Source organism: Eulemur rufifrons, chromosome 7, assembly GCF_041146395.1.
Source record: "Eulemur rufifrons isolate Redbay chromosome 7, OSU_ERuf_1, whole genome shotgun sequence".
Lineage (NCBI taxonomy): Eukaryota > Metazoa > Chordata > Mammalia > Primates > Lemuridae > Eulemur > Eulemur rufifrons.
In genome coordinates, this window is record NC_090989.1 from 69,709,339 (window position 1) to 69,737,176 (window position 27,838).

Below are 27,838 nucleotides of genomic sequence, written 5' to 3' on the forward strand. Positions count from 1 at the left end.
GGCATCATCATAGCTCACTGTAACCTCAAACTCCTGGGCTCAAGTGATCTTCTGCCTCAGCCTCCCTAGTAGCTGGAACTACAGGTGCACACCACCACACCGGGCTAATTTTTTCTATTTTTGGTAGAGACCGGGGTCTTACTCTTACTCAGGCTGGTCTCAAACTTCTGACCTCAAGTGATCCTCCTGCCTTGGCCTCCCAGAGTGTTAGGGTTACAGGGGTGAGCCACCACACCTGCCCCCCTCTAAAGTTTTTAAGTCTCAGTCTTGTTACATGCTGAGCCTTCAGCAATTTGTCAATTACGGTTGAAGTGGTTTTCCTCCCCTGGCACAGGTTACTGGGGAGGTTTTTGCTTGTGGGTTCCTGCTCCAGGAAGTTATGATTTTCCACATTCATGTATCTATCTCTCCAATTTTGGGGGCAGTGCTTTGTCCTGTGATCCCACTCCTCTGATAGGTCTAAGAAGAGTTGTTGATTTTTCAGTTTGTTTGGCTTTTTCATTGTTAAGATGGAGTGGCAACTTCTAAGTTCCTTGCATTCTGCACCAAGTGTGGTTTACTTTTAAATTTCCCTTAAGACTAACGGTGCCTAGTACTTTTAAAAGTACTCATTGGCCATTTGAAATTCATTCTTTGTGAAATGTCTGTTCACATCTTTTGCCCATTAAAAAACTTTGTATTGTGTTTTTATTTTTGTATTATTGAAATTCTTTATGTATTCTAGATCCATGAATATGTATGTCGGATACATATTTTCTAACTGTTTACTTTTGATATGGAAATTCCCTGTTTTTCGTATATTAGATTTGGTTTGCCTTTATTTTCATGTTGTTGCCTTTTCTGTTTGTTTTGGCACAGCACAGTTTCCATTACCTTCCTATGAAAAGGTGCTTTTTTCGAGACTGTATGTTTAGAAGTGTTGAAACCATTTTCTTTCAAAATTTGAAGGCACTGTCTCTTTGTCTTCTGGTTTTCAGTGTAGCTGTTGATGTATAGTACTGCTTTGATATCCTGATTCATTTTTTTGTCCTTGAAGGTTTTTTTTTTTTTTTTTAGATTTTCTCTTTATTTCTGGTTTATTGAACTTTCATAATGATTTGCCTTTCACATGGATCTTTTTTATTCATTGTCTTGGACACTTTTTTTTTCAATCTGAAAACCAATGTCTTTTACTTCTAGGGAATCTAATATTATTTCTTTGAAAATTTCTTCCTCTCTGTTATTTTCTTTCCGGAAATTTGATTTAAAAATTGTTTTAAATTAATCCTCTAATTTTCTTTTTCTTCCATTTTTCTATTTCTATGCTTTAAAAATATTTATTTATTAGGCCGGTCGCGGTGGCTCACGCCTGTAATCCCAGCACTCTGGGAGGCCGAGGCTGGTGGATAGCTCGAGGTCAGGAGTTCGAGACCAGCCTGAGCAAGAGTGAGACCCCGTCTCTACTAAAAATAGAAAGAAATTATCTGGCCAACTAAAATATATATAGAAAAAATTAGCTGGGCATGGTGGCACATGCCTGTAGTCCCAGCTACCCGGGAGGCTGAGGCAGTAGGATCGCTTAAGCCCAGGAGTTTGAGGTTGCTGTGAGCTAGGCTGATGCCACAGCACTCTAGCCCGGGCAACAGAGCTAGACTCTGTCTCAAAAAAAAAAAAAAAATTTATTTATTTATGTTAAAGAAATAGTGTCTTACTTTGTTGCCCTGGTTGGAGTGCAGTTACCATTCACAGGCGTAATCATAGTACACTGCAGCCTCCTGGACTCAAGGGATCCTCCTGCCTCAGCCTCCGGAGTAGCTAGGTCCTGAATAGCTGACAGGTGTGTGCCACCATGCCTGGCTAATTTTTTTTTTTTTTTGGAGATACAGTCTCACTGTGTCTTGTGGGCTAGAGTGCAGTGGTGGCGCCATCCTGGGCTCAGGCGATCCTCCTGCCTCAGCCTCCCGAGTAGGTGGGACTACAAGCACAAGCCACCATGCCTGGCTAATTTTTTTTGTTTTTAGTAGAGACAGGGTCTTGCTCTTGCTTGGGCTAGTCTCGAGCTCCTGACCTCAAGCGATCCTCCCTCTTTGGACTCCCAGAGTACTAGGATTATAGACGTGAGCCACTGCATCTGGCCCATAATTTTTAAAATTTTTTATAGAGACAGTGTCTTGCTATGTTGCTTAGGCTGGTCTTGAACTCTTGGCTTCAAGCAGCTCTCCCTCTTTGGCCTCTCAAAGTGCTGGGATTAAAGGCGTGAGCCACCTTGCCTGGCTACATTTTTTTTTTCTTTATGAATTTTCTTTTTCCTCCAAGTTGTTTTCTATTTTTGTTGTTTGTTTTGTTGTCTGATTTTCTTTTAGAAGTTTTCCTTAAATATTTCTGCTGGTCATTGGCTCTCTGTTCACATCAAAGAATGAGGCACTTAAAAGGTTACTGAAAGTGTGGTCTACTTGGATATGACTTGTTGACTGGTAGGTTTCACTATGGAGTAGTATTTTCATTGGGGCTACTCCCAAACCTCAATATTTTTAGATTTTTTTTCTCTTGTTTACCTGACTCAGTGTCCTTGAATAGGTATCTTCTGTCTGGTAGATGCAAGCCTGAGTGCTTGCCTTCTAGGAGCTGAGCTAGGGAAGGGGTCTAGAATAGGGGGCTAGGGGATGGGGAGTTCTCACTGGAGTTTCTCTGGCACAGGGAGTTTGTTACTGACTTTTATTTTCATTATGTAAACCTTTACAGAAATTAAAGCTCCCGTCTTTTGTCAGGGTTGGGGAGGGGTGGTCATGTCAGCATGGAGGAGTGGAGTCAGGATCTGAGCAATATAATTGTTCTTTATGAAAACAGAATTTTAACCAATCCTATTACACTTCACTCACCCCCTCTTTTGAGACATATGATATCTTCATGCCTCTAACCATCTTGGGATTCTGTGTTATGAATCTTCTCACTTCCAACTGGCTTCACAAGTGCACTTTGCAGACTTAGGTTTTGCCTTTCTCTGGTCTAAGTGGGTTACTGTTCTTTTATCTGCCTTTTAGTTTCCAGAATTATGTTGCTACTGTTACTTCTTCTGTTCTTTATCCTTGTGGATTAATGCTTAAAAAATTTTTTTCCCTGTCATTTTAATTGTATTTCTGGAGAATATGAAGATAAATGGGTTTATTCAATCTGCAATGTTTAACAGGAAGTTTCTGTTGTTGATAGGCAAAACATAATTCATACTGAACAACTCTCCTTTAGGGTAGTGAATATGGACCAAGTATATGGGTTCTGGAGGCAGATTACTTGTTTTACTCCTGTTTTTGCCACTTACTGGTTGTGAGACCTTTGGCAGGTTTCTTACTTTTTCCCAGGCTCAGTGAATGGAAACAATACTATCTTGTTGAGAATTCACAACATCTTTCCACAGAACTTGGTATGAAGTATGCACTTAATAATGCTAATTCCTCTTCCCTTTTTTCTTGTATCCTTGAAGAGAAGCTTGGAGGATTTAGTTAAAGATACTGACATTATCATGTGGAAATAAACTATTGGTTGGAAGCATTTTAGAACCCATGAAGGAAATAAGATAGAAGTTTGGTATGCACTTGTAAAGATGAAAATTATCCATGTTGTGGATGGTGAAACAATACAAGTAGATGGATAAACTTCACTTAACTTTGCATGAGGAGAGCAGTAAAAGTATTAAAAAGGGCCATATGTAGATTTTAAGTTTGGTGTATTTAAGAAGGTAGAGTGAACAAAAGAAGAAGAGAAAGAAAAAGCTAGAGCCTTAAAGATTTAACTCTGAAATGATGTCAGAGTGAGGGATAAGTAAACTGAGAGGTCCTTGAAGAGAACTATTATGAAGAAATATATATATTTATTTGAGATTACATGAAGTCTATTTCTATGTAATTGTATTTAGAAGGATTTGGAGATTAGGCAGATGAAATACAATGTAAATTAAGCCTCTAGAAAGATTTGGGTATATGAATGTCTTACTATTCTTATTTCAGAGATAAAGAAAATCTCACAAAATGAGTTGACTTGATTATAATCTTGTAGCATTTTGTTCTTGAAATGAGTCAAGATTCTTCATTGAAATATTGTTATTAGTTCTTCCATTTAAAGTTTTTATATTTTTCTCTGACGCTACAGACCTATTCAAATTTAAATAAAAGATTTTTCCTTGTTTAAAAAAATATAGTCCAGTTTGAAGTGTAAAACATCGCAAAACAGTTTAATTGAAGGAAGACAGTGGAGAGTGGGCCCTAGGATGATTAATTTGAGGATTTATCTTTATCTGTATGTATTTTAGTCACTTTAGACAAAATGTAAGCTGAGTGTATATACTTTTTTTATTGACTCATGCAAAATTAAAGTTGATGGAACTAACCGTTTTGATTTTTGTAGTTCTAGCCAGACATGTTTAAATAAGCAAAACTTTTCCTGTTGCTCTTTTTAAAAAATGGCTTTTAACTTGTTGATATATTATTTTACTTTGGTTTTAGATTTCTGCTTATTGAGAAGCTTTATTTATAGTGAGTTAAAAATTCATTCCTTTGGATTTTTGAATCAAAGTATTTAAACTAATATAATAATAAGGAGATTAGGTTTTATTGGTTATTTTCAGGTAATAGTTTTTATGAATAAACAAGTCAAGATACCTTCTAGCACAGTTATTTAATTTGAACACTTTTTTTGGTATTTCTTTCAGGGCTTGTCTGCTAGCTAAGAGCCACCTCAATTTTTACCTGAAAATGGCTTTGTTTTTCTTTGATGTTTGAAGGCTGTGTTTCCAAGGTATAGAATACTAGGTTGACTTCTTTTTTAAGTAGTGTCATTGTGTTTTACGTCTTTATCATTTATGGTAAAGTCTATTAATATTGTTGCTCTTTTGAGGTTAATGTGTATTTTTTCCTTTGCTTTTAAGATTTTTTTTCAACTATGATTTTTGGCAGTTTTTCCATGATATATGTAGGCGTGGTTTCTGTTGTATTCATTCTGCTTTGGGCTTCTAGGTCTTCTTCAATTATTAGGCTTTTAGGGTGCCTTTGATCAGTTTAAAAAATTCTTGGCTATTATCTCTTCAAATATTTCCTCTGCTTCACTTTCTTCTCTCCTTCTGGGACTCAATTACACATGCATTAGAACTTTTTGCTGTGTCCCACGTGTCTCTTGTTCTCTGAAATTTCATGCTACGTAGAGAAATAGAATATTTTCTTTTGATCTATATACCTGTTTATTAAGCTCATCTTTTGCTGTGTATAATCTGTAGTTAAATATATCTGTTGAGTTCTTTAATTGTGTTTGTCAGTTTTGGAAATTTCATTTGATTTTCTTTTTTAAAAATTCTAGTTCTAGGCCGGGCGCGGTGGCTCACGCCTGTAATCCTAGCACTCTGGGAGGCCGAGGTGGGCGGATCGTTTGAGCTCAGGAGTTCGAGACCAGCCTGAGCAAGAGCGAGACCCCATCTCTACTAAAAATAGAAAGAAATTATATGGACAGCTAAAAATATATATAGAAAAAATTAGCCGGGCATGGTGGTGCATGCCTGTAGTCCCAGCTACTTGGGAGGCTGAGACAGGAGGATCGCTTGAGCTCAGGAGTTTGAGGTTGCTGTGAGCTAGGCTGACGCCACGGCACTCACTCTAGCCTGGGCAACAGAGTGAGACTCTGTCTCAAAAAAAAAAAAAAAAAAAAAAAAAAAAAATTCTAGTTCTTTGAAAATTGCCAAGTGGGTGTTTGTTTGTTTGTTTTGCTTTTTTTTTGTTATTTAATTCTGTCTTTTGCTGAGCCCAATTTTTGATTTAATGCTATACATTATGTATGTAAAACTGTAGATGCTCTGGGTGATGTCTTTCTCCAGAGAGGAAGATGTCTACCTTTGTTAGGTAGATAGAGTAGAAGATGATCATCTTAGTCCAGTCAAAGAATTAGTCTTGTGCCACATGATGGCATTTCAGTCAACAATAGACTACATATGTGATGGTAAGAGTATAATTCTGTATTTTTACTGTACCTTTTCTATGTTTAGGTATGTTTATATACATAAATATTTACCATTATATTACAATTGCCTACAGTATTCAGTACAGTAATATACTATACAGGTTGTAGCCTTGGAACTATAGGCTATACCATATAGCCTAGTTGTGTAGTAGGTATACTATCTAGGTTTGTGTAAGTACACTCTATTATGTTCACACACTGATGAACTCACCTAAGGATGCATTTGTCAGAAGATATCCCTGTCGTTAAGCCATGCATGATTGTAATTTCCTATTGCTGTTGTAACAAATTACCCCAAACTTAGTGGTCTAAAACAACACAAATTTACTTATTTATTTATTTAGAGCCAGAGTCTCACTCTCTCACCTAGGCTAGAGTACAGTAAGCATGATCATAACTCACTGAAGCCTCAAACTCCTGGGCTGAAGTGATCCTCCCACCTCAGCCTCCCAAGTAGCTGGGACTACAGGTCCACACCAACACATTTGGCTAAGTTTAAAAATTTTTTGTAGAGACAAGGTCTCGCTGTGTTGCCTGGGATGGTCTTGAACACATGACTTTAAGCAATCTTCTTGTCTTGGCATCCCAGGGTGCTAGGATTATAGGCGTGAACCACTGCTCTTGGCCACACATTGATCTGTTGGTCAGAGTTTTGATACAGGTCTCTCTGGGCTAAAATAAAGGGCCATTTGGCAGGGGAGCATTCTTTTCTAGAAGGTCTAGGGGATAATCCTTTATTTTTATTTTATTTTTTGCTTTTTTATTTCAAAGAACACTGCCCCCATTCCTTGGCTCATTGTCCCCTTCCAGCTTCAAAGACAGCAATGACTGTGACATTCTTTCTTCTGTCCCCCTCTTTTACTGATAAGGACCTTTGTAACATTGAGCCCACCTAGATAATTCCAGGATAATCTCCCGATCTCACGGTCAGATGTTAGCAACCTTAATTCCATCTTCTGCCTTAATTCACCTTTACAGTGTAACTTAACACATTCACGGGTTCTAGGTACTAGGATGTTGACCTCCTTGGGAGGGCCATTATTTTGTCTATTGCAGTCTACCTTCTGGCTCCCAAAGATTCACCTCTATCCACATGCAAAATATATTCACCCTATCCCAACATCCTCAAAAGTTTCAACTCACACTGGGTTGTAATTTTGCCAAAGATCTATGTTCATTAGTTTACATATTACCTTTTTAAAGTCACAGTGTAGATTTTTGGTAGCTTTGCTACTTTTTATTTAATAGTATATTATAACATTTTAATATTGCTAGGAAGGGTTTTTTTTTTTTTTATAAAACAAAAGGTCTCACATATTTATTACTGAACCAGCTTATTAGTACAGAGCATATAAACAAAGAGAAAAATCACTTTTCCCAATGAAATGTGTCTGTCCGGATATTGGTGACATTTCCAACTTGATATGGTAAGATGATAGTGACCTTGATACAGCATAAATATGCGTGCCATTATATCATGTGAAATCTTTATAGACCCAGCTTGGTTCTTCTCCAATGTCTCCTCTTGGAATTGTACCTGACTTTATTGCTAGTCTTCATACGAATCCATTGGGGAATCGGACGATTTTGCTTCTGCTTCTTGGCCAGAAACCTCTTGATTCTGAAAGTCTTGTGAGAAGACATGGCGAGGGAGACTTAACGGGACGCAGCACGATTGCTAGGAAGGTTTTATGATTAAAAAAATGGTTGCATCATGTGTTTTATCAAGATGTTATGGCATAATACTTACTGGTTTGGACGTGTTGATCTCCCGCTTTTCTGGGCTATTGATAATTTAATAAGTAACAATCTTATGGTAATTACTTTTTGAAGAGTGTAGACTAGTTATCTTATAGAATGTATCATATTCTGAATTTGTCTAATTGCTTCCTTGGGACAGATTTAGTTTAAACATTTTTGGCAAAAACGCGCATAGATGGTGATGTATTCTGCAGTCATGCTCTACCCTTGGGCTATACCCCCCTCGATGGTGATGTATTCTGTTATCTCCATCAGGAGGTCCATGATGTTTGCGTGCCTCCCTGTTGGCAATGCAAAATTTGATTACTGGACCCATGGGCAGGAAGTGGGGATGGTGACAGGGTGGGGGAGATATTTGTATATAAAAGACCCTGAAGTAGGAAGGAACTTGATTGTCAAGGAACAGAAAAGAAGACCAATATGGCTGGAGCAATGTGAGCAAGAGGAAAAATAGTAAGAGATAAGATCAGAGATAGGCAGGGACCAGGTCATGTTAGGCCTTATAAGTCATCCACAGTAGGGAGTTTGAATGTTATCATTACTGCAATAGGAAGTGATTAGAAAGTTTTTAGCAGTGGTGAGAAAAGTGATAAAGTTTATATTTTAAAAATATTTTGACTACTATTTGGAAAATGGATTGTAAGGGTAGGGGTGCGAAGAGTGGATTCAGAGAGACCAGGTAGAAAGCCATTGCAGAAAACTAGTTATCAGGCTATGCTGGCTGACAGATGACTTGGGAGATGGTCCAGAAAATTTTTGTGGGAGAAACAACAAGAGCTGCTGTGGTATAGGGAATAAAAAGAATTAAAAAAATGACATTTTTGGCTTTAGCAACTAGGTGGATGGAAGTACTATTTAATAAGAGGAAGGCAAGGAAGAACAGATTTTTTGGAAAAAAATCAAGAGTTCAGTTTTTACATGTTAAGTTTGAGATACCTAGTAGACACCCAAGTGGAGGTGTTAAGTAGTATTGGCACTTCTGTGTAGCCTTTTGTAATTTACTTCACAAACTTATATGATCCCATTCTATAGTCCCTTTTAGATTATAAACTCTTTGGGGCAGAGACCACCAGTGTCTTTGGATCCCTTCACTCTTCAGCACAATTTCTTGCACACAATAGATAGGCTACAGGCTTTTACTACCAAAAGCTGCTTTCTTAAAATAGTCATACGTTCCCCATTTTCACATACTATAATTTTTATTTTAGTAATTTTTCTGTTATTATATGACTGATGAATTACAAAACTGTAAGAAATATATGACAGCTGCTAGGGCATTTATTGCCACACTAGAGAAAATTTTTTTTCCCTGAGGCCATGGTGCTTTATTAAACAAAACAATACTTTCTAATTTGTTATTTTTTGTTTTCTGTACATGAGTTATATGCAACACAGTCCACATTTTTAGAATTGAATTGTCAATATTAATTGTAATAATAATAACATCAACAAGTAAGATTTTCAAGAACCAACTGCAAGGTTTTGCTTCACTAGGCCCTGGGCTCTAAACCAGGGTGGGTTAAATACAACTCACGTGGCAGTTAATTTCACAAACATTTTTTACAAACTGAACTATTCAGAGAATTCATACTTGTTGGAATTGTGTAAAAATTAAAGAGAAATGTGCCTTGTATCTGTTACCTTGATGAACTTAAAAAGTTTTTGGTTGAATTTCACCTGGAAAATCTAAGATAGTCTTTCTTTTGTCCTTGGACCACCTGAATCAGAATGGGATATTTTTTTAAAAAGTAACTGAGGTTCCTTGAGCGATTTTAAGAGTTGCTTCTAAGATGCTTTTAGCAATCCTAAAATCACTGGAATAAGTGTGTTTTTCTAAGGTGATCCTTTGAAGCATACATCGGTTTGGAGATCTATAGTCCTGAAAATCAGTGCTTACTTTAAATCATGTTTTGGTTTTCTACTGCTGTGTAACAAACTAACCTAATATTAAGTAACTTAAAACAACCATTTTATTTTGTTTAGAGTTCATGGAACAGGTGTTTGGAAAGGGCTTGCTTGGCTAGGTGGTTCATCTCTGATCCATCCATAACTGATCCACAACGCCAACTGGAGTGGCTGAGGCTGGAAGATCTACTTTCAACATGGCTTCTTCCCCTTCATGTTTCTCACATGCTCTGGTACTCCTTGGTCTCTCTGTCCTCTCTTCACATGGCATCTTATTCAGGGTTTTTCCATGTATCTGGGGCTTCTCAAACATTCCCAGTGCTGGGAAAGATATAGGAAAACAGTCCCTATACTGTTGGAAAGAGTTTGGTTTGATAGAGTGTTTTTGAAGGATAAAGTGGTAAAATATTAAATGTCTCAGAATTTAAAAATACTTATATTTTGATTCAGTATTTTTATGTCTAAGAATATCTTCTAAGGAATAATAGGGCAAGTGTGCAAATTTATACAAAGACATTTATCATCAGCATAAGAAAAGTTGTGTAAAATAATGTCATGTTGGCTAAAATTACTGTTTCATTATTAAACTATATTGAAAGCTAGCACATATAAAACACTTAATATATACTAGGACCATTCTAAGTACCTTATCTATATGAAGTCACTTGTTCCTCACAACCTATGAGGTATATATTATGTAATACTATTATTATCTCCATTTTAGAGATGAGGAAACTAGAACACAGAAAGACACCCAGCTATTAAGTGGTAGGGGAGGGATTTGAACTTTGTCAGTTTGGCTTTGAATCTTGAACTATCTTAAGTGTAATAGAATCTATGCCAGGAATTGGCAAACTGTGGCCTGCATGATTCATGGGTGGCAGTCTGTGCAGCCACACAGGGATCCACCCTGAGAAGAGAACTGTGCTTGATTTAATGCTCTGCTGTCACTATTTTGAAATTGTTAGTAATTTTTAAACAAGAGGTTCCACTTTTTTTTTGCCCTGGTCCCTGCAAATCATATCATTTCTATTTGGGAGAAGTTTTTATACTTTTAAAAGTTAAAAAACCCAAATAATTTCATGACACATGAAAATTAAAATTTCAGCATCTATAAATAAAGTTTTATTGGAACACAGCCATGCTTATTCATTTACTTATTGTCTATGGCTGCTTTTTTGCTACAACACCAGAGTTGAGTAGTTTGAACAGGGACTATATGACCCAGGGTGGGGAACCTTTTCATGTTGGAAGTCTGAATTAATTTAGCTGTAATCAAATAAGGCTGCTTTCAAGAAACTTCAAGTAGATATACTTAAAAATGCACATTATTTTGTAAAAATCTAACTACTATGTACTTAATAATTTCAAAAAATGAAAACTGTTAATTTTAAAGTTAACTAACCTTTTAATGACTTTGTTTTGTCTGCTTTTTGATGGAAAGTATTTGAATATTTGGTTGCAGCTTGGTGGTCCACAGTTTCAGTTGATCCTCTAAATGGGTATCAGTCATTTGTGACCTTAAGGGCATCTTGATTTGGGTTAGGTAGGAGAATGTAGATTTGTAGCAATATGTGGCTGAAAAGCAAGAAAGCATTTTTCAGGTATGTTGCCGAAGGCCTGAGTATTCTGCATTTTTCCATTTTTTAATTGGGTCTTTCTTAGCATAAAACACTGGCTTAAAAATGTCATCTACTGATGGAGCTTGCTCAATCAATTCCAGCTGTGGTTCCTTAGGTGCCTTGGTGATACCAGCTAGGTAAGGCTGAAATGCTAATTTGAGTGTGATGTCATGATTCTCAAAGTCAGTAAATCTTTAGTATTCCAATTAATAGATCTGTAACAGCTGTGCATTCTTCAGATGATTCGCATGTATCATGCTGCTCATCAGTGACCTTTGCTACTTGGGGAAAATGTTCATCCGAAATTTCCTCTTGAAGAAGTGTTTTGAAAAAAGATAGCTTTTTTTGAAATGCTTGGATTTTTTGCCTCATATCATATATAGACTTAGTTTTACCTTGCAAAGAAATATTCAAGTCGTTTTGACATATCACACAGAAAGGCTTCATTCCTATAGAAATCTTCTTTCACTAATTCACACTGCTGATTCTGTTCTTCATAAAATGTAACTATCTGTTCTCACAGAGATAAAATTTTGGCTAACACCTGTCCCTGTGATAGCTAATGCACTTTAGAATGATATGGCAAATCCATACTGAATACCTCGTAGTTCAACTTCAGCATGTTATGAAACTGATGATGCTATGTTGCATTTGCATGAACATAGTAAACAATACTTACAACTTGTTGCAAAGTGTCACTTAAAATAGTAGCTTTGGCACAGAGATTTTGCTGATACAAGATACAATGAAAAGAAATGAGAGCGTCTGGATCTGTTAATAATTTTTTTTATCTGTGCAATAAACCCTTCATATTTTCCTGTCATGGAAGGTGCGCCATCTGTACATATACTCACTAAATTTACCAAATTCAGTCCAACTTCACTACATTTATCTTGAAAGTTGTTGAAGATATCTATTCCCCTGTGTAGCGTTCGCAAGAGTGCCCAAAGCAAGTAACTCTTTGTGGCAAAGAAAATCTTCTGTTATGATTTAAATGAAGTATAAAACCTGCTGTAGGTCAGTAGTATCAGTTGATTCATCCAAAGCTATTGAATGATATATATATATATATATATATATTTTTTTTTTTTTTCCTTTTGAAGTATTGCGTGAAGTTGAAATTGAAGTCTAGTTCATGCTGCTGATCAGTTATGGTTCTCCTTGAAAGAGGCAGTTGTTTGTACTTTGAAACATTATGAGGGTCTAAGCATCCTACAACTTCGACAATGCGTTCTTTCACAATTTCTACATCATTGAATGGCTTCCCTTTTTTCCCCCTGAGTATATAAGCTACTTTATAAGTTGCTTCAGTGGCATTATTTCCAGGTCTTATTGCTACTTGAAAGAATTATCTATGCGTTTCATCTTCTAATTTCTGCAATACAACCTTTTGTGCCTCTCCCTCTAATTTAAAATATTTGTTGTCCTTATAAGTGTTTTAATGCTGATGAGCATTGAATTTCTTTAATGTTGATATTGCAGTACCACAAAGCAAGCAAATCATCTTATTTTTAGCAGAAACAAGATAATATTGCAATTCGCAGTCACTAAGAAACCTGTTTTCTTCCTTCAGCATTTGCTTCTTCTTCTTTGACATGATGGGCTATTAAGCAGACAGATTTAAAAAAATCCTGTCAATCTGTGCAACTATTCACAAATTCCACTTCATACAGAAACACAGTGCACCATTCTCAAAAGCTGATAACAGACTGGCATACTCAACCCCCATAAACTCTCGCCAACCAGCCACATGTGGCAGTGGCGCCGGTCAGGTGGGCGATGTTAGAACTAAATGAACTTGGTAGCCATCAGTTTAGCCCTTATGGCTTACTAATATTCTAATTGTGCCTGTCAATCTGGGAGGATTATTTTGTTCAAACTTATTTTATTCTTTGGTACTTTAAATAAATTCCTTTTAAAAATAAAAATATAAAAGACAAACAAAAATGTATTAATAAAAATAAAAGAATTTGTTCTGTAAAATTTGGATTCAGTCAAAAGGCTATATTTAAGGACCTAGAAGGCCACATGTGGACTTATGGCTACAGGTTCCCCACCCCTGCTGTAAGCTATAAAACTTAAAATATTTACTATCTGGTCTTTACAGAAAGTTTGCCAACCCCTGCTCTAAACCATTGCAGGTTTTGCCTTTCATGAAAGAATGAGAATATAGATCTCAATTTATGAAGATGATGTCCATGATACAAGGGAAAGAAAAAGTAGATTATAGAATATAATTAGAAAGTATGACACTGCATGTGTCAAAAGGGATATATATTAAAAAATCTGAAAAGCCTATTAACACATTTTATTTCTGGGAAATAAGAAAATGCTTTTGGACCTTTTTGCTAAAGTTTTGTTTACAACAATCAGTGCTATCAATAAAAAACCAAACATACTAATGGTGAAAAGGTAGCAATACATTCTTCCTCCTTTTCCCCCAACTTTTTATTTTTAAAATGTTGAAACTTAACAAAAGAGTTGAAAGGATCCTACAATGAACACCTATCTAATCTTCATCTGGATTTACCAGTTGTTAAGATTTTGGCATATTTTTTGTCTATGTATGTCTCTCTCTATCTTATACACACAGGTATTTAGAGGTATATATATACAACATGTACATTTAATTTCTGAATCATTTGAAAGTTTGATATGCATCTCCTGAAAATAAGGACATTCTCCTCCATAGCCACATTTATAACACTAGTAGTAATTACATATTCAGATATTCCCAGTTGTGCCAATTATATCTTTTATAACTAGTTTTTTCCTTTCAATTAAGTATTCTGTCAAAGTTCATGCAGTGGGTTGCTTTTTCATTACCTTTAGCAGAGTGTACATTCTTGATTCTTTTAATCAGTCATCTCTTACTGAGGTAATTTAAAGATTAAGAAAATTTTGAATTACTGGAGCTAGGAGAGTTCTCAGTCATATCTGAGGCCTTGATTTAAATAAGGGGCAAATTATGCAAGATATTGTATGTCATGTTAAGGATTTTGAGGGCTCACCATAGAAAACATAGTGGAAAGCTCTTAAAGAAATGTGACCTGTTCAAATTTGCATAGCACATATAACATTGACTTTTCACGCAAAACATTTTAAGTGTACCACAATTTGGAACAAAAAGTTACAGCCTTGAACAAAATGAACCGTAAGGAATACGTTCAGAGCAATAAGGGAAAGTCATGCATGAAATAGGTATGAGATATTATTAAGGATTTTTTGTTAATATATGTGACAATGATAAAGAAGTTCTCTTTAAAAAAATCCTTATCTGTTAAAGATCAATAAGCTAATACAGTATCTAAGATTGGCTGTAAAGTACATTAACAAGAAAAGGGATGGGACTATATCAGACAAAAATGGGCAAGTTTTGATAATTGTTGAAACTTGGTGATAAGTACATAGGAGTGCATTATACACTTCTCTATTTTTGTGTCTTTGATTCATTTCAAGAGGTTAAAAAAAGGCATAATCATTGACACCTTGTTTTTTTTATATGCACATACCCAAAATGAACTGGTAGGTTAATTTGTGTGTGAAACTTGTCTGGTATCCAAAACTTCTGTTACTTTCCAGAGGAATTTCTTCTTTACATAAGAGTGTCAAGATGGGAAATAAGGGAAAGTCACATATGAAATAGGTATGAGAAGAGTGTCAAAGGAACTTATTTCTAAGTATATGTTAGGAAAAGAATTCTTCACAAAAGTAATTTATTATATGTTCCTGAATCTCTTGAAAAGAACCGAACATTTTAAGGTATTAAGAAATAATCTTACTCTTATAGTATTTATTTAAAAATTGCAATCTTTTAAGTATGGCAGAGAGCTAGCTATGACAATATAAAAATTCTGTACAAATTACAAAACTGTTTAATTCAAACCACTACTCAAACAATTGTCCAACAACTATTGTAGAGGAGATTTCTTGCTTATCAATCAGCTATTGTGTAATCCTTCCTATGACTGCAGCACTAGTGCATTGCTAGTGCTGCTCTCCTGTGATTCCAACAGATATAAACAATGGCATCTTTTTTGATTTGAATCCAGCAGCTATATCCTGGTCATAGGTGCTAGTAGCAGTCATTGAAGTAAAAGTATAACATTGTTATGAAGGTAGAGTTAGATCATAGGAAATATAACACATGATTTGGTGTTATGTAAGTTAATATAGAGTTGCCCTCTATATCATAGATGTTTTAGTTTTTATTTTAGTGTTTGATCATTTGAGAAGTCATCTAGGCGATTTTTAACTAGAGGTGCACATTAGATTCACCTGGGGAGGGCCAGACGCCGTGGCTCATACCTATAATCCTAGTACTCTGGGTGGCCGAGGTGGGAGGATCGTTTGAGCTCAGGAGTTCGAGACCAGCCTGAGCAAGAGTGAGACCCCCGTCTCTCCTAAAAAAATACGGAGAGAAATTAGCTGGACAACTAAAAACACATATAGAAAAAATTAGCCGGGCATGGTGGCACATGCCTGTAGTCCCAGTTACTCGGGAGACTGAGGCAGAAGGATTGCTTGAGCCCAGGAGTTTGAGGTTGCTGTGAGCTAGGCTGACGCCACGGCACTCTAGCCCAGGCAGCAGAGCGAGACTCTGTCTCAAAAAAAAAAAAAAAAAAAAAAGATTCACCTGGGGAGCTTTTTCCAAAATACCTTTGTTTGGACTCTGTCCCAGACCCACTGAATGTGAACTTTTGAAGGTGGATAGGACCTAGGGGCATGGATACTTTCAGTAAACTTTCTAGGTGATTCTGATGTGAACCTTTGTTTAAAGATCATTGCTCTAAAAGTCTCAGAATTCTTCTTTATCATATATAAACAGATAATAGCAAAGCACAATGATTTTTTTTTTTTTGTCTTTTCCCTCTCTTTTCAATTTAATGGTTAAAAGCAAGGCATAGTTTTCCACTGGTTATATATCTATAGCTCTATTCCTTATTCTGTCAGTGTAAAACAAGTCATTAAAAATTGCAGTGGATAGCTATCAAAATGTTCTTCCAGGTAAATGACTTGATAACATTTGTATTCCAGTTATTTGTAACAAAATTGTTGTGCCATAACTGAAACTCATCTCAGTAACCACCCCACTGTAGACAGCTTCATCATAACATGGTTCGAGATAACCTGTTCCCTGCCCAACCCAGTGCTACCTATTGTTATCATATTGTATTAAATTCTCAGTATCTTTACTTTGCCTTTTAGATAAACTCTGTTAGGGCCTTCTAATTTATTCCTTCCTATGTGCCTTCTACTCTCCAATAAAATTGTCTTTTATGTCACCTAAACATTGCCATAGTGACCACTTCAAACATTTATATGTATTGTAACTTCAGTTTGTAATGCCTTGATCTTTTTTTTGTCTTTAAAAAAATTGTGAAACTTTATTTTTTCTTGTAAAAGTTTTAAAAACAATTTGTATTAGTTGGAAAAATAATAAAATACAAACATTTAAAATAAAATTTAAGCAGTAACAACTTAATGTTTTGCTCTGTTTATGCTAACACACACTATTTTCTTACATAAATGGAATTGAATGATATTTAATTTTTTACACTTGGCTTTTTTTGGACTTTATAATATTCATCTTATTTGTTAATACACATAGATTCACCTTACTCTTTTAAATGGCTATATACTGATTATTGAATGGCTGTACTATAATGCGATTAATGAGTTCCCTGATGGGTTTTTAATTTTCACCTTATTTATTTTTTCTATAAAGTTCCGTCTATACTCCTGGTATATTTATTTGCCTTGTTCCACCTGTAGCATAAATACCTAAGACGGTCATAATAGTTTGGGTCGAAGAGGATATGCACTTAAAATATTAGAAGATATTGCTAAATTTTGCTCCAAGAAAAGAAGAAAAATGAGGGGGAACTAGTCCAACTAAACTAGTGCTTTCTTTCTTTTCTCTATGTGTGTTATCTTAAAGAAATAGCTCTTTATTTATAAATAGAGTTTTAAATTAGGAATGAGTGATTAATTTTGTCTAATGCCTTTTTATCATCTGAGACAATCATGTTTCTTTTCTCCCTTGAATTATTACCATTGTAAGTTAAATTAGTGGATTATTAATAAGGTTGATATTATAGCCCTATATGTAATCTTCACTTGATCATAACATTTAAAACCACAGCTGGGTCTTATTTGTTTATATTTTATTTATGATTTTGCATTGATACTGTTACAACAAGTTATTGTTGTGTCTTAGATTTTGGTAATAGTGTTATATTGACTATTTAAAAATGGAGGAAAAAGCCTCTTGGTAGTAGGTAATAATTTACCTGAGATGGAGCACTGCTCCAGGCCCACCTAACAAATTATTTAAAAGAAGACCCAAAAGGATCAAACTGTTTTCAAGTAATTGAACTGCATCCAAGGACAAAGGTCAAGAATATTTATAGTAATACTTATATTTTTAGTATCCAACATGGTAAAACTCACAGTATCTGAGAGTTAATGGTTTCTCATGAAAATGCCTATGGCATAGACTGGACTCTGGCAACTAAGAGAAACATTTAAGACATAAAACAATGTTGCTGGGGGGAAATAGGAAGAAAAACAATAGGAAGCAGTGCTACCATTTTGCACTTACTGCACGCGAATACTTACAGTCTTTCCATAGTCTTAATCACAGGGAAACCATTACTATGGTAAGATTTATTGTGATTAGCATAATTAACAAGTGATTTATTTTGATCAGGAGTCTCTGAAAGAATATCCAAATGCCTGGAAAAAAAGGAAAAGCAACATAGTTATCTCCTTTATCCCCAAATTAACTGTGTAACGCAAAAATCATTCTACTACTGAATATATTTTCATGATTTTTCTATCATAATTTATTCCAGATTTAGTGAGATTCCTTTTAAAGAAGGATACATCTCTGTGGTATATCAGGGTTCTCCGCACCCCCCCACCCCCCCGGAAATCAAATATATATCAGTTTGTCAGACAAATTCATCATCAAGTTAAGTAGTAAGTCACTTTTTTAGATTAGATGTTATATCAGATGGACTGAGTGGAACAGGATTATTTTTCTTTTACTTCCATTGATAGTCCTCTTCACCCAAGTTCTGTATAGTTCATTCTGCTGTTTATTTGGAAATATCTCCCATCTTCCTTGGGAAATTTCACTTGTTGAATATGGTTAGAGGTGGGTGTATTTTCTGACCTTATTCCTGTGTGCCTTTTCAGCTTATAATATTTAGGTCTGATTAAGTATAAGGCAGATATAATGAAAATTAATACAATAGTTCAAAAAGGCCTCTGAACATGTTTATACATTAAATAAAATTAGTAACTTTATTATATACCTTTATGCAGATAGAAAAAGAATTATGGGTAAAATCCCATTTAAATTAATAACAAAGGATAAAATAAATAGAAATGAAATTAACATAAAATATGTGGGATGTTATAAAATAACTATAAAATTTAACTTGATGACACAAAGGGGAAAATATGACTAAGGAATCATCCCTGTTATGTGAAGACTCAACATTGCAAAAATTCTTCCTAAATTAATTTATAAATTTAAGTGAATATTAATCAGTGTTCTAAAGTTTCTATGAAAGAACAAATGTGTGAGGCTAGCCAAAAACATTTTGAAAAATAAGAGCAATGAGGACAATGTCCCCATCAAATTTTAAAATGTATCAATATTAATGAAATATAGAGATTGATACTAGTACAGACAGATGAAAGGAAAAGAATTTTTAAAAATCCAGAGGCAGACCCAAATGTATATAAAATTTTAGAGAAGTCGGGTGTGGTGGCTCATGCCTGTAATCCCAGGACTTTGGGAGGCTGAGGTGGAAGGATTGCTTGAGCCTAGGAGTTTGAAACCAGCCTGTGCAACGTAGTGAGACCTTGTCTCTACCACAGAGGGGAAAAACGGAAAAAATTAGCCAGGTATGGTGCTGCACGCCTATAGTCCCATCTACTCAGGAGGCTAAGCAGGAGGATTGCTTCTAGGAGTTTGAGGTTACTGTGAGCTGTGATCATGCCACTGCACTCCATCCAGCCTGGGTGACAGAGCAACACTCTGTCTCTTTAAAAAAAAAAAATTTTTTTTAGAGAATGATGAAGGTGCCATTTCAAATCAGAGAGGAAAGGATAGTTACTTGATAAATAATGAGAGACAGCTGGCTATTTGGGTAGGGTACATCCATTTCTCCAGAATAAATTTTAGATGAAGCAATGATTTGGATGTTAAAATTGAAGCTGTGAATGTACTACTAGAAAATATGCATGAGAATGTGTGCTAACTTGGGCCCAGGACAGTCTTTTTAAACATGACACCAAAGACAAAAGCCTTATAATAGATTTTACTATATAAAAATATTATCCTTCCCCCAATAAATTAAAGATGGGAATTTATTTGGAATACTGTGAAAGCAGTTTCAAATTCTATATATTTAAAGAGCTTTAAAAAATATCTTGCAATTCCACTTAAATGAAATTCCCAGAATAGGCCAATCTGCTTAGACAGAAAGTAGATTAATGGTTGCCTAGGGCTGGGAGCAGGGAAAGTAGGAAGGGGGAGTGATTGCTAATGGGTATGAGGTTTCTTTTTGGGATGTGAAATGTTCTAAAATTAGATTGTGGTGATGGATGCACAACTCTGTGATATACTAAAAACTATTGAATTTTGCACTTAAAATACATTTGGTATTTGAATTATATCTCAACAAAAGTGCTAAATTTTTTTTTAATTGCAAAATTGCATCATTAGAAAATGGGCCAACATTATAAACAGGCAACTGAAAAAAGAGAAATAGAATACAATAGAATAGAAAACAGTCTGTTGCAGTATCTACTACAGTATCTACAGACACTATGTTATTATATAGTGTCTCAATATTTTGACTAGCTCCTTATATGTGATAGTTAAGGGGCAGTACTCTCTACAAAACACTTTTGTAGGAATTAATGTTCTTATCTGGACTGGATTATCCCTTTGATCATTAAGAAATTATTAGAAACAATCTTGAGGGTGCATTTTAATGCAGGCTAAGCAGCCACACAAAACAAGTTAATTGTAAATTGCTAGGTATAGCAGTTTTTTGCTTTTTCTTGCTTTTTTAAAGTTCAACCTGTTAATCCTTTGAGCTAGGTTTTGGACCTTTAATGGTGAACAAGACTCTGTCCCTACGCTCACGTAGCTTGTCATCTTACAGGGATTGTTGAAAACAAAATGGACACTTAACTCACAGCATAAGTGATACAGTTGAGGTAAATCCTGGAAACTGTGGGAACTGATAAGAAAGATTTGTCTTGCATAGGTAAAGAAGCCTTCCCAAAGTCAGGAATATTTAAATGGGCAGGACAATGTATAATTTTTAAAATTTCAAAATATTACAGGGGTACAAATGTTTTTAGTTATATGTATTGATTTTGTTATACTTGAGTTAGGGTTATAAGTGCGCCCATCACCCAGATAGTGTACATTGTATCCATTAGGTAGGTTTTTGCCCATCCTATTCCCTCTCGTTCCACTTCCCTCCTGCTTGATTTCCTGAGTTTTACTTCCCTCTGTGCACATGTGTGCTCATCAGTTAGTTCCAATTAAATAGCAAGTATTAATACATGTAATGTTTGTTTTTCCATTGTTTAGATACTTCACTTAGGATAAGGGTCTCCGGTGCCATCCAAATTGTTGAAAAAGGCCTTAATTCATCCTTATTCATGCCTGAGTAGTATTCCATGGTATACATATACCACATTTTGTTAATCTGCTTATGAATTGATGGGCACTTGGATTGATTTCACATCTTTGCAATTGTGAATTGTGTTGCAATAAACATTCAAATGCAGGTGTCTTTTTGATAAAATGATTTCTTTTCCTTTCGTTAAATACCTCGTAGTGGGAATGCTGGATTAAATGGTAGGTCTATTTTTAGTTCTTTGAGGAGTCTCCATACTGTTTTCCATAGAGGTTGTCCTAATTTGCAGTCGCACGAACAGGATATAAGTGTTCCTTTCTGTCTGCATCCATACCAGCATCTATTGTTTTTGGACTTTTTAGTAAAAGCCATTCTAACTGGGGTAAGGTAACATCTCATTGTGGTTTTAATTTGCATTTCCCTGATAATTAGTGAGGTTGAGCATTTTTTTCACATGTTTATTGGCCATTTGTCTATTTGATTTTGAAAAGTTTCTGTTCACATCTCTGTTCATGTCTTTTGCCCACTTTTTAATGGGGTTGTTTTTTCCTTGCTGATTTGTTTGAGCTCTTTGTAGATTCTGGTTATTAGCCCTTTATTGGATGGATAGCTTCTGAATATTTTCTCCCTTTCTGTAGGTTGTCTATTTGCTCTGTTGATTATTTCCTTGGCTGTGCAGAAGCCTTTTAATTGAATCAAGTCCCATTTATTTATTTTTGTTGTTGCCATGATTGCTATTGAGGTCTCCTTCATGAATTCTTTGCCTAGGCTGATATCTACAAGAGTTTTTCCAACGTTTTCTTCTAGGATTCATATGGTTTTATGCTGTACATTTAATTCTTTTATCCATCTTGAATCAATATTTGTGAGTGGTGAGAGATATGGATCCTGTTTAATTCTTCTGCGTGTTGCTATCAAATTTTCCCAGGACCATTTATTGAATAGGGCTTCTTTTCCCCGGTGTATGTTGTCTGCTTTGTCATAGATCAATTGGCTGTCCGTGGATGGTTTTATATCTGGGTTCTCCGTAATGTTCCATTGGTGTATGTCCTGAATGATGTTGCTACTCACTGAGAGAGAGAAGAGCAGATTTGGTGGAGATGATAATGCCCATTTTTAAGTTATGCCTGGTCCATTCAGGCAGAGATGTTCATTAGGCAGTCTGAAGCTATAAGAGATCTGGGTTGGAAATAAAGATGTAAGATCTTTATATTTATTAATATTTTCCTGAAGGTAAATTGGTTTTACAGATGAGGATAATTTCTTTTATATTTTAAGGTAGATACATATTAAACTTATGCTGAAAGAGCTGCTGTGAAAATTGCAACCTTATGCCCATGAAACAGTAACCCCTCATTCCCTCTACCCTCAGGCCCTAGTAACCCATCATTCTACTTTCTCTTTATGAGTTTGAATACTCTTAAAAACTGATATAAATGGAATCATATAGTAGTTTGTCTTTTTGTGACTGCTAATTTCACTTAGCATTATGTCCTTCAGGTTCTTCCATGTTGTAGCACATGTCAGAATTCCCTTCCTTTTTAAAGCTGAATACTATTCTATTATACACATAGACACACCCACACTGCATTTTGCTTATCCATTTATCTGTTGAGAGACTCTTGGGTTGCTTCCATGTTTTATCTCTTGTGAATAATGCTGCTATGAACATGGTATACAAATATCTCTTTGAGACTCTGCTTTCAGTTCTTTTGAGTATATACTTAGAAGTGGAATTACTGGATTATATGGTAGTTCTATTTTTAACTTTTTGGGAAACTGCCACAGTGTTTTCTACAGTAGCTGTACCATTTTATATTCCCACCAACAGTGCACAAGTTATCCAATGTCTTTGCATCCTCACCAACACTTTTTTTTTTTTTTCTCCCTTGACAGCAGCCATCCTAATGGGTGTGAGGTGGTATCTTGGTCTGTTCCTGCAGCTATAACAAAATACCACAGACTAGGTAATTTTTAAATAATAGAAATTTATTTCCTACAATTCTGAAGGCTGATAAGTACAAGATCAAGGTGCCAGAAGATTAGTGTCTGGTGAGGGCTGGCTTTTGCTTACTCCAAGATGTCACCTTATTGCTGTGTCTTCACATGGCAGAAGGTGGAAGGGCAAAAAGCAGGCACTAGGGCACTATCTTCAACCTCTTTTATAAGAGCACCATCTATGAGGGCAGATCCCTCATGACTTAATCACTTTCCCAGAGGCCCCACCTCTTCATACTGCCACAGTGGAGATTAAGTTTCAACATGAATTTTGGAGGGACAGAAACATTCAAACTGTAACAGGTGGTATCTTTTGGTTTTGATTTGCATTTCCCTAGTGATTAGTGATGTTGAACATCATTTCATTGCTTATTGGCAATTTGTACATCTTCTTTGGAGAAATCTCTGTTCAAGTCCTTTGCTGATTTTTGAATCATGTTGTTTGTGTCTTTGTTGTTGAGTTTTGGGAGTTCTCTATATATTCTGGATATTAATCCCTTACTGGAGGCATAATTTGCAAATATTTTCTCCCATTCTGTGGATTGCCTTTTTTTCTCTGTGTGTCCTTTGATGATCAAAATTTTTCATTAAGTACAGTTTGTCTATTTTCTTTGTTGCCTGTGCTTTTGGTATCATATTCAAGAAATCATTGTCAGATTCAATATCATAAAGCTTTTACCCTATGAGTTTTGTGGTTTTAGATCTTATATTTAGGTCATAGATCCCTTTTGAGTTAATTTTTGTATGTGGTGTTAAGTAAGGGTCTAACTTCATCTTTTGCATGTGGATGTCCAGTTTTCTCAGCACCATTTATTTATTTATTTTTCAAGAGACAGGGTCTCACTCTGTTGTCCAGGCAGAGTGCAGTGGCCCGACCGTAGCTCACTGTAACCTTGAAGTCTTGGGCTCAAGCAATCCCCTTACCTCAGCCTCCTGAGTAGCTGGGACTACAGGCACATGCCACCATATCTGGCTAATATTTTAATATTTTGTAGAGATGGGGTCTTGCTCTATTGCCCAGGCTGGTCTCCAATTTCTGGCCTAAAGCACTCCTCCTTCCTCAGCCTCCCAAAGTGCTGGATTTATAGGTGTGAGCCTCTGTGCCTGGCCATCAGCACCATTTATTGAAAAGACTGTCTTTTCCCTATTGAAGGTCACAGCACCCTTGTCAAAAAGTATTTAGCCATGTATGTGAGGGTTATTTCTGGACTTGATTCTGTTCCATTAGTCTATATGTCTTTATGCCAGCACCAAACTGTTTTGATAAGTTTTGAAATAAGGAAGTGTGAGTCCTCCAATTGTGTTCTTTTTCAGGATTGTTTTGGCTATTCCAGTTCCCTTTAGATTTCATATGAATTTAAGGATAGGTTTTTCTGTTTCTGCAAAAAACATTGTTGTGATTTTGATAGAGATCGCATTAAATCTGTAGAAAGGTTTGAGTAGTACTGACGTCTTAACAATATTAAATCTTTCCTTCTATGAACATGGGATGTGTGTTTCCCTTTGTTTGTGTCTTCTCTACTTTCTTTGAGAAATATTTTCAGAAATCTTTCAACTTGTTGGTTAAGTTAATTCCTAACTTTTTTAATAATTTTGATGTTATTGTAAATGGAATTGTTTTCTTAATTTCCTTCTCAGATTATTCCTTGGTAGTGTTTAGAAATGCAACTGATTTTTGTATGTTGGCTATATCTTGCTACTTTGCTGAATTCATCTATTAGTTCTAACAGGTTCCTTTGTGATCTTTAGGGTTTTCTACATATAATATAAAATCATATCATCTGTGGACAGAGATAATTTTACTTCTTCCTTTCCAATTTGATAACTTTGTTTGTTTCTTTCATTTATTTATTTATTGCCTAGTGGTTCTGACTAGAACTTCCAGTATTGTGTTGAATAGAAATGGTGAAAGCAGCATCCTTGCCTTGCTTCTGTTCTTATAGGAAAAGCTTTCAGTTGTTTACCATAGAGTATGATATTCACTGTGAGTATTTGATATGTGGATTTTATTATGTTGAGATAGTTTCCTTCTATTCCTGTTTTGTTAAGTGTTCTTATCATGAAAAGAGTATTGAATTTTGTCAAATGTGGTTTTGCATTCGTTGAGATGATCATTGAGATGATTCGTTGAGATGATTTTTTTTTCTCCCTTCATTCTGTTATTGTGATCTGTTACATTGATTTTTTTGTATGTTGAAGTATCTTTGCATTCCAGGAATAAATTCCACTTGGTTGTGGTGTGTAATTCTTTTACTATGCTGATGAATTCAGTTGCTAGTATTTTGTTGAGGATTTTTGCTTCGGTGTTCCGTAAGGGATATTGTTCTGCAGTTTTCTTTTCTAGTAGTATCTTTGTCTAGCTTTGGTATCAGGATCATGCTGGCTTCATAAAATGAGTTTGGGAATATTCCCTCCTCTTCAATTTTTAAGAAAAGTTTGAGAGGGATTAGTGTTCTTTAAATGTTTGGTAGAATTCACCAGTGAAGCCATCAGGTCCAGGACTTTTCTTTGTTGAGAGATTTTTGATTACTGATTCAGTCTCTTTACTAGTTCTAGGTCTATTCAGATTTTCTCTTTTTTTCTGGTTTAGTCTTGATAGGGTTGCTATTTCTAGGACTTTTCCATTTCATTCACGTTAATCCAGTTTGTTAGCATATAATTGCTCATAGTATTCTCTTATAATCCTGATTATTTTTCTAGAATTGGTAATAATGTCCCCACTTTCATTTGTGATTTTATTAATAATAATCTGAGTCTTTAAAAAAATTCTGTCAGCCAATGGTTTGTCATTTTGTTGATCTTTTCAAAGAACTAATTTTTAGTTTCATTGATTTTTCTCTCTTTTTATTCTCTTTCTTTTATCTCTGCTTTCATCTTTACTGTTTCTTTCCATCTACTAGCTTTGGATTTAGTTTGTTCTTCTTTTTTTAGTTTCTTAAGTCGTAAAGTTAGGTTGTTGACTTGAGATCTTTCTTGTAATGTAAGCATTTATAGATTTTTTTTTTTTTGAGACAGCATCTGGCTCTGTCACCTGGCTAGAATGCAGTGGCACCATCATAGCTCACTGCAGCCTCAAACTTCTGGGCTCAAGTGATCCTCCTGCTCCAGCCTCTTGAGTAGCTGGGACTATAGGTGTGTGCTACCATGCCCAGCTGACTTTTCTGTTTTTTTGTAGAGATGAGCCTTGCTCTTGCTCAGGCAGGTCTCAAACTCCTGGCCTCAAGCAATCCTCCTGTCTCAGTCTTCCAAAAGTGCCAGGGTTACAGGCATGAGCCACCGCACCCAGACTGTAGATATTTTTAATGTATTTTAATTTCAAAGAATAACATCATTTTAATGGCTCTTGAAACGTATTGCTTAATTGATGTGACCTTTGGGAAAACAGTTTACATGGCCATTTAGTTTCTTGGGTTTTTTTTTAATTAATTTTTTTTTTTGAAGTCAGGATCTCGCTATGTTGCACAGGTTGGTCTCAAATTCCTAGGCTCAGGTGATCCTCCTGCCTTGCTGGGATTATAAGTGCACGCCACTATGCCCAGCTACTTTCATCTTCTTAGCAATAGATATTAAAACTTACACTTTATTTTGCTAATATAGTGGATGTACAATGCTCTCTCACTATCTTTAAGGTTTTTTTGATAATTGAAAATCTGGTCCATGAATATTAACTTGCACTAGAGGCAAAATATGGTTCTCTGGGTCCTTCCTGCTTCTTGCTTCTGGTCTTTAACCAGATGATAGATGCTGCCTTAACACTTGGCACTGGGAATGGCCTTCTTATTCAGGAGAACCTCTGTCCTTTTTAGGAGTGTGAAGCTATAAATAATATAGCTTCATCAGAATATAGCACAGGCCTATATGTATATACAATAAATGTATCTATTTAGTGTTGGGTTGCTTTTGTGTTAGGAAAGATAATTTTTACTTTTCCTTAGCAATGTTGGAGATAGTAATAATAGTTTAAATTAGTCACTAGAATGAAAAACTAAAGGTGATTCCTGCCCCCTACACATTAACATACATATGATTTCTTCTAATTTTAAAATATTAAAAGATCATGTTTATGTGCTACAATGTGTTTTATGATAGAGTTTATAGACTTACTTTGTCCTTGAATGTAGTAATTTTTCCTGTGGCTTATTGCATCAGAGTCACCTGGGAGCCTACTAAAATTATACATTCCTCAACTCTGAAGATAAAGATTATGTCCTATTGGAATAGGACCCAGGGATCTGTATAGTGCTTTGAAATGCTCATTAGTTGGTCAGAGATAGGTGTTGTTGTCATTATTCCAGACTTCCTTATTTGGCACCCTTATATAATCTAGACTTTAGTTTACATCATATGCACATATGTCTCTATTCCATATGACATTAAACCAAAGATAATTATTATTCAAAATTGACTTGTCACAGTTATTTTGAGATTCCAGTAGAATCCTTTTATGAGGTAGTTAAATATATATTTAGATACACTACATGACAAATAAGATTTAAGCCATAGAACAAATAAGAATTAAAGCAATCTATTAGTTTGTAAAAATTTAAGTAGTAGTTTACATTTTTTCCCCTTGCAAATTGTGTTAAACACAAAATGTTTTGAAATTTTAGGGTGTCTTGGTTTATACTTACTAGGAAGTATCACACTTAGCAGTTTTATAAAGGTAAGAAAGTACATCATCATTATACATGTTACTTTTAGTTCTCTCATGTAAGCAATCTGATGTCTTAAAATGAATAGTTCTCTCTTATTTAGTTGGTAATATTAGATATCACCAGGGATGTACTACTATGATACTGTAGAGATCAACAGGTGTTTTATTGAGTATCCATTTTATCTGTAGTCGTTTTCTATTGGTGGATTGGGTCTAGTGATGAAGTATGTAATATAAATAAGTGCCCA

At 35.4% G+C, this 27,838-nt stretch overlaps 2 protein-coding genes across 2 annotated transcripts in view; one reads left to right on the forward strand and one right to left on the reverse strand.

The window, feature by feature from the left end:
- The window catches only part of ACAP2 (ArfGAP with coiled-coil, ankyrin repeat and PH domains 2), a 122,662-nt gene that overhangs the window by 11,977 nt on the left and 82,847 nt on the right, over nt 1-27,838 (forward strand). The gene's annotated exons all lie outside the window — the stretch shown is intronic.
- LOC138386382 (large ribosomal subunit protein eL39-like) lies at nt 7,465-7,625 on the reverse strand. The gene has a single exon (XM_069472758.1). The coding sequence runs from the start codon at nt 7,618-7,620 to the stop codon at nt 7,465-7,467; it is 156 nt and encodes a 51-aa protein (XP_069328859.1). The 5' UTR covers nt 7,621-7,625.

Coding starts and splice junctions, on each gene's coding strand:
- LOC138386382 (XM_069472758.1), bottom strand. CDS start 7,620: ATGTCTTCTCACAAGACTTTCAGAATCAAGAGGTTTCTGGCCAAGAAG.